General features: G+C 44.0%; 1 protein-coding gene across 1 annotated transcript; it reads right to left on the reverse strand.

Annotated features, from left to right (window-relative positions):
- Positions 1 to 2,094: 2,094 nt before the first annotated feature.
- On the reverse strand, positions 2,095 to 6,071 carry IL22 (interleukin 22). The gene is made up of 5 exons (XM_014860693.3): positions 5,843 to 6,071; positions 5,343 to 5,408; positions 5,075 to 5,218; positions 4,094 to 4,159; positions 2,095 to 2,708 (listed from the first exon to the last, which is right to left on the reverse strand). The coding sequence occupies exons 1-5, from the start codon at positions 6,026 to 6,028 to the stop codon at positions 2,601 to 2,603; spliced, it is 570 nt and encodes a 189-aa protein (XP_014716179.1). The 5' UTR covers positions 6,029 to 6,071; the 3' UTR covers positions 2,095 to 2,600.
- Positions 6,072 to 10,495: the final 4,424 nt, after the last annotated feature.

Consider the following 10,495-nt stretch of genomic DNA (forward strand, 5'->3'; position numbering starts at 1 on the left):
GTAGATTTTAAAGTTAAAGTCACGATAGCTGTGGTCGCCTCAGAGACAATAAGACCCCAGCTGTCAATCCTTGGTCTCACTGTCTTCGCCTCATCTGACCCAAGTGTCTTCATTCAGATCTTAAAATCTTAACCACCTTTCAGAGCAAAACCGCTTGTCTGTGTTTACTTTCATTCCTGGAGCACTGTAGGCCTGTGAATAATACAGTGTGAATGAGGGGCCAGAAGGAAACCAAGGATCACCTTCCCGTCAGTCAATATGATCCATACGTAGCTCTGATTTCCCGGGCAACCAGAGCCGCGAGTTGCAGTAAGAGTCACGCGCCTCTTTCCTCTGGCCCTGCTCCCATCCACTCCAGTGCAGCCAGCAGCCGTCTCTAGACGGTCACCCCAGCCTGCTTCTACTCTTACTCCTCAGACCTACTGTCCACCCGGCAGCCAGGGTGATCTTTATAGAACGAGAGTCATAGCAAGTCTTTCCCACACTCGGAACCCTCCAGGGGCTACTCATCAATCCTAACTGCTGGTTGGTGTCTCGGGGACTTGTGTCTGGCAGATTAGTCTTGAATACCTGGGTGTTGCCATCTGCTACCTTGGTATCAGATCGGGGGTAGACACCCAAGGCCTCTGCCAATGCCAAGAACAAGAGCAGTGCTGGCAGTGCCAGCCAAATGCTAGCTGCCACCACTGATGTCAAAAAAAAAATTCCTGCAGCAGGTGCCTATGACTATGGCAGGACCCCTGCAAGGAATCTGGACCACCTCTTGTGGATGCGCATTTGTCAGCGCTGCCCTCTAGAACTGAAGAGGATCCTGGCACCCTATGCCACATGTTCATTGGATTGAGAATTTTTAAATCTCTTGATTTCAGACTCCTTGCCCTAAGATGGAAGCATCTGTAAATCTACTTTTAAGGATGTTCCTCCATTTACAGCTCAATTTCCAGAAGATTTGTCAAAAACAAATACAACTCCAAATTTTGCTGAAGTCATTACACTGAGATTCATTTGGAAGAAGAGAGGAAAGAGCCCAAACCCCAGTTTCTCCCAGAAAGAATGATAAGGCTGGCCTCCCTCATGCTTAGCTTTGGTCCCTCTCAGCATTTGGAGCCCAGACCCAGAAGTATTAACTCCACTCTGTCCGCGCGTGAACCTGCGGTTTATCCATGTGCTCACCCATCCCAGCCGGCTGGACCTCACCCTGCAGGCACTGGGCGAACAGCTGGTGAGCGACCTGTGGACTAAACCCAGGGTTCCCAAATTTCTGGAGAAGGAAACACTTTAAACAGCTGACCCCGGGCCTCTCCTGACCACTGACTTTCACCTTCTGTGGAAAGACCTACACATGCTTCAGGGCTGGAGTCCTTCGTTCGTTCTAGACGGAACCTGTCCAAGTTTGTCCCACCTGTCCTCTCTCTTCTCGGTACCACAGCACAAATTTTGGAGATGTGCAGCTGTCCCTCTCTCTCTGTGTGCTTCATCGAGTCTTGCTCCTCTTCTACCCGCGAGACTTCTCCATCAGTGCTAGACTCGCTGGCAGCCAACACTCCCCAGACCCGGTCAGCTTCCCCTCTACTTTATGTCCTGCCTCACAGGAGAACGTGAGAACGCCCTCCCTGGGGCGCTGGAAGCCGAACGGAAGCAGTTCATCTACAGCCATAGAGACCTCATGGATTTCTCCTCCAGCACCTTCACTCCTTTCTCCTACCCACAAACTGCTACTGAGGCAGATGGATTCTTTTCAATTTCTTACCTATGTTCTTCTGGAATTACCCGCGAATCCACACAATAAGTCTATCCAGGCAATATAGCGGAGAGCCCGGAGATCAGATAGACCCAGTCCAACAGAGGTCAACGACTCACGGTTCCGCACTGTTTTCCAACACGTCTCTGACTCAGTTTTCTCATCTGTAAGATGGAAACAATACTAATAGCCACCTCGTTTGCTGAGAGTCGAGAGTAAACTCATTAATAAGGGCCTTGGCCCATTTGGCGTATGAGAATGGTTACCTAACGGTGATGTTGATGAGGGTGATGATGGCGACGATGATATTAAAAGGAAAAAAATGACAAAGCCACAAGATTTAAGATCTCAAAGTGTTTATTGAAGTCAGTAAACATATTATAGCTCCATAATAATTGCTGTAAATATTAATATTAACCTTATACTTAAGTAACAATATCATATAATGTTTCTATAAATAAATCCATATTAGTAAAATGACATAAATAAAATGTGTACTTATAACAATAAATAAACTCATAAATATAAAATATTGATTATGGAAATAAAGTTATTTAGGTTTTTTTTCCTAAAGGAATGGGAAGTAATCTTACTTGTGGGAATAGAAAATTGCTTAAAAAATAAATTTCTGTGTATAAAACACCAACTACGATAAAATGCTGTCAATAAATCTGGTTATCCTCAGAAAATCTACCTTCTGATCTATGGACATAAGTGACATTGTGGAATTACGTTCTTTTTAAGCTCAGCAGGGGTTTCTTTGGAATCCATCCGTTTCTGTGGAGTTTGGCTTTCCATTTTCCTTTGGGTAAAGGAAAGCCTTGGGTATCTTATTGTTATTTCTAACAGGCAAGAAGGATTAGTTATCCATTTTCCAGCTTTTCTCTGGTCCAATGCAGGCATTTTTCAGCTGCATAAACAGCAAATTCAGTTCCCCAATTGCTTTGATGTCTCCACTCTCTCCAAGCTGTGAAAATAAGAGCACATAAGTATTTGAGCATTTATGCCATATTTTTTTAAAGAGGAACAAATTAGAGGGAGCTGGCATGGCTGGGCTGTTGGAGACAGAAACCAAGTTTTAGCCTTTTGTAAAAGATTACTCATTATAATTAATACCCTTTTAGCAAGAGTATAATACGATATTCCACCTTTCCATGCTTCCTTCGACATAATGCCAAGGGATATTTTTTAAATCTCAAAGACGCCCAAGACTAGCAAGAATTTTAGAGCTGATCTTACCCTGCTGCCTGTCGTCCATCCTGCCACAGCCTGCTCTCTGCTAGCACAGGGCTCTAACCCCACCCGATCCTGCCCTCCCGTCTCGGGCAACCCTGACTGGTTTCTCCTCAAGTTGAGCCTGCGCTTTCTGGAGCTACAGGGCAAAGAAAGCATAACCATTCTTCCACGAGACAAACTACTGCCTATGTGGAAGTTGATTCTCTCAAAATGGATTAAAAGTTTTAAAATATCTGTTTTCCTACACAGATCATCATCAGATCTTTCTCTCTCACATTTCACTTTTTAAAAACAACAAAGTAAGCTGACATCAGGGACTTTTCAAACTAGAAGTGCAAAGAACTTCTTGGCGAGGGTATGCGAATTCACATCAATACCTCTGTGTGTAGATAATAGTTCTGTGACAAGAGAATTGATCTTCACAGTGAAAAACTACACAGCCTTCAATTATCAAAGGAAGAAACAGTCACATTCATTAATGCTCAGGAAGAAATACTTTTTAAAAAAATCAACATGGAAAAAAGGCAGGACTGAGGTTAAGTTTGTTACAGAAAATGCCATCAGCCAGAGCTGTCATGTTTCTGAGGTTTAATTGCACCTGCTTGCAACAGCATCACTTTCGCTGCACTAACCGTTCTTCTGCTTTTTGGATGCGTCACAATTGCTAGTCTGAGCCTTCCTCTGTTGTTCTTGTCCCCAAATAGGCCACATGACTGTGTCATTCACTGAAGAAATGTATACTGGCCTACACTACACAGATGCTCATGAGGGACTCATTGAGGAAGAGAAGGAGGAGACGAGAAAGGAAGGGGAAGGGAGAGAAAAGGAAAGGAGGATTTCCAATTCAGACTTCAATTTCACTATAATAAATCCATGACTAATATTTTCATTCTATTTGAAACTATATAAAAGTACTCAGGGGTTGTTCCCTCATGCTCTTAAATTAAAGTCAATAGCTATTGGGTATTATAATTAAATATAAATATCAATTATTCCAGAAATCCATTCTGGAGAATTAAGTAAAAATCACAATGTGGCAGGAAAAAAGGAAGAAAGAGAAAAATAACATTTGGCTCTCCTATTTACTGCTTTAGCATTAACAATTATTAGTGGTACCTTTTTCACTGTGTCCTTCAGGTTTTGCACGTTTTTCTGGACATGCTGGTCATCACCCTCAATATGCTACAAAATGAAAACCAGAGAAGCTATTTTAACATTGTTGCACTGAAGCGTTACCCACCTCCGCGTCCCTAACCAAGGTACGTTACAATTCACCTGCAATTAAAGTTTTAGCAATTTTGCCCACAACGACCTAGATTTCACCAGTGACCTAGATTTTCCGAGCTCTTGATTTCTCTTGGACACCAAAATCCACTCATTTCCCTTACATGGGTCCTCCCTTCACCTTTAGGAAATCCTACTGAGGTTTAAGTTTGTGGAAAGAGTGGAGTGGTTTATGCAAATTCTGTCAAGACTAAAACCTTAGCTGTCCCTCATCAAAAATGCATGCTCAGAACAAGAAACGTACACAAAACGTCTCGTGTGAACAGGAGGCCCTCCTCAATAAATACGAGGTCTCCTTTGCTCTGCCCACTCCACTCAAACTTTTTATCATAAATTTAAGTGTTCAGAGACATTGAGCTCACATACCTTTGATTTTGTCATTTCCCATAACATCAAAAAGGCAGCAGTCTTTGCTACTCACCACCAGACATTAAATCTTCCATCTCCCTCTTTCTCTCTTTCCCATCCCCTCCCTTCATCCACTTATACTCAGAGGATCCATTTCCACACCTAGGTATTTTTTCCCTACAACTCCCAACACCTTTTGCATCTCACATAACCCGAGATGCTTTTCCCTGGGGACAAATGAGCCCTCTATGCACTTGACTTTCAGACCCCATTGGTCACCATAAATTCAAAATGTGACTCAATTCAAGCAAAAATAAACACTCTGATTTCAGATGACTCCGGTAAGGATGTTGCCCCCGGCCTGGGATGGGGCAGTGAGGGCTTGGGGAAAGGGCTCTCCATGGGAGCAGGTGGGAAGGCCGGCCACCCGGAGTGGGTGGGCTCAGGGCTGGGAGGAGCACTTACGCATTGGCTTAGCTTGTTGCTGAGCCCTGCCAGGAAGGACACCACCTCCTGCATGTAAGGCTGGAATCGGTCAGAGTAAGGGAGCAGCACCTCTTCAAGGGTAAAGTTTAGCACCTGCTTCATCAGGTAGCAGTGCTGTCTCACCTGCAGTGACAGTGGAGCAGCAGGGGTCAGATTAGGGGACATAGAGAAGACCCAAACCTTCGTTAGCACCACTCCAAATATCCCCAGATGGCACACCACCCCGCTCGTCATGGCTATGGCTTACATTGACTCCATGGAACAGTTTCTCCCCAATGAGCCGAACGTCTGTGTTGTTATCTGCCAAACTAGCCTGGAAGAGAAGAAAAGACTAAGTATTTGCCTGGACATGGAGGAGAGAGAAGAAAAGTCTGTAAGTAGAGATGGACTCTACCCCTCTCCCCAAAGCAGCCCCACAAAGACTAAAGAAAGAATTCAGATGTGTGCATGAGTTTAAAATAACGCTCAGAGGAGTAAAGGGAAAAATGAATAGTCAGATGAGCTACTAAATTTCTCCGTTTGGGGTAAAACTCAATGTACATATCCCAAAGGCCAAGACGGAAGGTCTTCTGGTAAAGCCCCACCTCGAAAGAGTCTATGAAGAGACATAGGGAATGATCTCTGGTCTACCCACAGAGATAAATGACAGGTTCTTAAAGACTTTAGATGTGTTCTGAAGAAAACTGTAAGAACTATTTGGGTTCCAAGTAGACAAGATATGAAAGCGAGAGAGGTTGAGATGACTACCTCGTCGGCCAGCTTGAAGGTGCGGTTGATGATGTATGGCTGCTGGAAGTCGGACTCGTTAAGCCTGCAGTGAGAGCCAAGGGGCGCAGCCGCTCCTCCCTGCACCCACAGGGCAACGAGAAGGAGGCAGCTGGCTGCCAGAGTCCCCAGGAGGCAAGAGCTCAAAAATTTCTGCAGGGTGGCCATTGCAGACAAATCTGACTCCAGCAATCGGCGACAAGGGAAGGAGAGCCTGGGATCAAGAGAACAAGGAGCAAAGTCAACATGAAGGGAAAAAATTAAGTATCAAGAAGTATCAAACAGAGCGATTATACCAACTTTGCTGAAACACTTACCTGTTTCGATGATTCTGCTTGTGATGAGAAGGTAGCCGCTGCTGCTTTTATAGCCCCCAGGACACCAAATTTTTTTGGTTGTGAGGAGTATGACATCAGCAATTATCTAATTTCCAGTGCTGTCTTCTGAGAACTACCTAACCACCATGGGAGCCCACAAACGCCACCTCCCGTCCTTCCCACCTTGATGCGTGAGTGTTCCCTACAACGTCACAGTTAGGGCCGGAAGGAGCTTCTACAGACAAATCCCAGAAACTTTTGAAACCCTGCACATTTTTTCAAAGAAAACTATTGCTTTGTCTTCGTTGATTCCAGATTTAGTAGACTGTTTTTTGATCTCCTGTAGTAACTGAGTAAGCATTTTGGTCACGGACTCATTTTCCTACCAGCTTCTTAGATTTTTATCTCATTAGAGATGATCAGAAATAAAGGACCCGTGTCCTATATCCTCTGCTTTAAAGTAAACAAGAAAGACAGGTTGGGGATAATTCCATTTTAAAAGATAATTTTATCTCATTTTTTAATATGCTGAATCCTGAAGAAGACTTACATTTTAAAAATAACAGTGTTGGCTGATCTAAGCACTGTTTTCCTCCCATTCGGTGGCTTTTTTCAAGTGAGCGTAACAATCCTGGTAGATGCAAATATACCTTAAAAGTTTTTTCGCTGAATTATAACCAACATCAATTTAAGTTTGGAAATATTAATGCTGAACAACCTGAGCATGATTTTCAAATATTTAAACATGAACATGCGAGCATTTTGAGAATACGGTGGATGTAGTAGTTCATCTTGAAATTTTACCTGCACTCATTCGAAACAACACTCAAGTCTCAAAATCATGTTTCCAAAAATCCTATAACGACTTTCATTATATCACGTTTATGGATGTCTGAAGAAGAGAATCTGGCAATATAGTGGTGATGTGTTGACTTGAAATTATTAAAAATATGTGGAATTCTAAATAACACCTAAAAAACAGACTGGAAGCCCTCCCAGAGTGGGAGCAGGGAGACAGAGCAGCAGTCTACGCAGGCACAGGAGTGCGAGTCCCTGCGGACCAGTTTGATGGGCTTCTTCTCCTCACAGCTGGTCAGGGTTGAGAGTGTTGAAGAACTGGAAGAAGAGAAGTGGATGATGGTGGATCCTGAGTGTTTTGTGAGATAGCACAGACCCAAGCAAGGGGTCACAGTGAGGGATGAGACGGGGAAAGGATGCAAAAGGGAAGATGAGTGAGAGTAAATAACAACTAGACCCATTGCCAGCATTTGCTTGGGGTTGTTCATGACCCCAAGAAGAGGGAACGCTTCTTTATCCAATTTCCTGGGATGCAAGATGTGGCCATTTTTGTCCAGAGCTCAATATGATTTTATCAGCATTGGAATGAAGCTACACTGTGGATTACACAGGCTGGGACCCTGACAAGCATTTATAATTTTGTTCGTATGAGAAAGTAAGTTTTGACATTATTGAATTATATGCTTTTAAGGGAAGTTTCTGTCCCTTTCATCTTTGTATCTCCAACACTTAGAACTGCTACATACACAGGAAGGACTCAATAAAAACATATGGAATGAACAGGTAAATAGATTTATGAATTTAAATAATTTACTAAATATCTTTGGGAACATGAATGGAGGTAATTTTGGGACTGCCTTTATTGTACTTCTAAAATTGGGATTTGATCCAGCACTACTTGTCAGCTTCATTATTCTTCCTGAATAGGAAATAAATAGCTGTGAAACAAAAATAAAATGCTAGAAAATTGCACATTAGTCTTTTTGTGTGTGTGTGAGGAAGACTGGCTCTGAGCTAACATCTCTGCCAATCGTCCTCTATTTTATGTGGGATGCCACCATAGCATGGCTTGACGTGGGGTGCTAGGTCTGGAGCCGGGATCCAAACCTGTGAGCCCCAGGCCAGCAAAGCTGAGTGCACAAACACCCACTACGCCACCAGGCCAGCCCCTGCACACCAGTCTTTAACAGCAGTGAAATGTCTACTACTCCTTATATGGCCCTGATGGACGACCATTAATAAGTTAGTGATATTGGAGCCAGGAGCTTAGGTTTCAGTGAGCTTGACCAAAACTCACTAACGTGAAAATCTTCTCTGGGGCTTTATGTGGATTTCAGAACAGTCATATCAGGAGTCTCAAAAATACTTGTCATTAGGAGAGATTGTCAATATAGCACAAAACTGCTCCTGTGAACAAACACCGGGAGACACGTGTACTAAATAATTCCAGATCGTAATGGGCCTTCTCTTCAGCTGTTTCCTTCTCAATTTTCAAATCTCTCCCAGAAGCCACTGCAGATAAAGGGCAACCACAGGGTCATGCTCCCAGGCCCCATGCAGACTACACCCGAGGTTGATCTTAGATGCATGAAACAATTTACCCAGCCTACTGCCAGGGGGTGCCCCCAGAGTCCCCGGTCAGAGGGAGTCTTTTCTGTCTCACTCACTATACTATTCCAGCACCAGGGCAGCGATGGCACCTGACAGACAGCGAATAAATATTCACCAACTCTATGAGACAACTGTTATTCAGTGCATTGGCTGGTGCTTGGAAGTCCACAATGCATTCTTTTGAAGCACAGTCAAGTATCACTTAATGGAGAACAGTTTCTCAGAAATGAGCTGGCCGGTGATTTCGTCATTGTGCAAATATCTTAGAGTGTGCTTACGCGAACCTAGCTGGTGCAGCCCACTATGCTATGTGGACTAGACTAGATGGTACTAATCTTATGGGGCCACCGTCGTACATGTGGTCCGTTGTTGACAGAAACGTCATTACACAGCATATGACTGTGCACCTCTCCCTAGCAGAAGTGAGACTGTAGGTATCTTAGGTAAAAAGTTTTGTATTCATCATACTCCTTAGTACAACACTCATGATCATTGTTCCATACAAGTTTCCTTGTGTGTTTGTGTGTGTCTGTCTGTGTGTCTGTGTTTACGTCTGTGTCTGTGTATGTGTCTCTGTGTGTGTCTCTGTGTGTGTCTCTGTGTGTATCTATGTGTTAGCATGTGTGTGTCTGTGTATCTATGTGTGTCTGTGTATTTATGTGTTTATGTGTGTGTATCTGTCTGTGTGTGTATTTATGTGTTTGTGTGTGTCTGTGTGTACCTGTGTGTGTGTCTGTGTGTGTCTCTATGTGTCTGTGTGTGTGTCTGTGTGATTCCACCCTCATTATTCCCCTTCCCTCTGCACTGAGTAACCCCCATCACCTCTGCGCCTGCCCAGGGCCACTGCTCTAATGTATCAGAAGTATGTTTCTGAATATGTATGCCACCTTGTGAAACATGAAGAGCTGTTTGGCGTGTGTAGGTGTTCTATTCTACAGGAGTGGTTCTCCTTCTCAGTCTTGGGCTCGGACTGCAGTCTACAATCCATCTGTGCTGCTGCAGGCGGCTCCTGTTGCTAACAGGACGCTGCATGATGTGACCCACATTTACTCATCTGGAGCCTCTTCAGTGGGCACCTAGACTACGTCCAGCTGCCCACTCTGCCAACTTTGCAGCCCCAAGCAACCTCGCTCCTGTCATTTTAGTGGTATTCTTGGAGAATATCCTTGGAATGGTGACCCAGGAGCAGGTCCCCTGGGTCAGAGGGATAAGTTCATTTGCTTTCACTCGAGACACCAGATTGCCCTCCGCAAGGCCACACTGAGCTGCTCTCTCCTATCGATGGAGAAAGGTCTCTGTTTCCTTACCTCTCCAGCCACACTTGGTGCTACCCAGCTTTAATTTTGCCGCCTTTTGGAGGCTTAAAACAACATCTCACTATTGCTTTAGTGTGCATTTCTCTTCACACACTTGCAGCCACTTGGGTTCCCCCTTTATGAACTGATTGTCTGCATCAGTTGCCCACTGTTCTGGTGGGCTTTGTTGTTGCTGTTGTGATTTCTAAGAGTACTACGTATATTTTATACCTTACTTTCTTTTCGTTTGTAGGCATGACAAATTCTTCTCCTGATTTGTGTTCTATTTGTTCTTTGTTAGACAGAAAACTTAATTTGGATGTCACCATTATTTTTCCTTATATGGTTTGCATTTTTCAAGACTTGGTTTAAAAGCCTCTCTCTATCCCCAAATCACACAGATACTCTGCTATCTTTTCTTCCACTGCTTTATGGCTTTGCCTTTCACAACCAGGTCTCCAATGCCTTTTTGCATGTGGTGGGAAGCAGGCATCCGCTCTCGCTTTTCCCCACATGGTGAGCCAGTTTTCCCAACACAGCCCACTAAACAGGGAGTCCTCTGTCGTGTGAGTTTCCCAGTTCTGAATAGCTGTCTCTGAGCTCTCCGTTTTGTT

This window comes from Equus asinus, chromosome 22 (assembly GCF_041296235.1).
Source record: "Equus asinus isolate D_3611 breed Donkey chromosome 22, EquAss-T2T_v2, whole genome shotgun sequence".
In the NCBI taxonomy this organism is placed as follows: domain Eukaryota; kingdom Metazoa; phylum Chordata; class Mammalia; order Perissodactyla; family Equidae; genus Equus; species Equus asinus.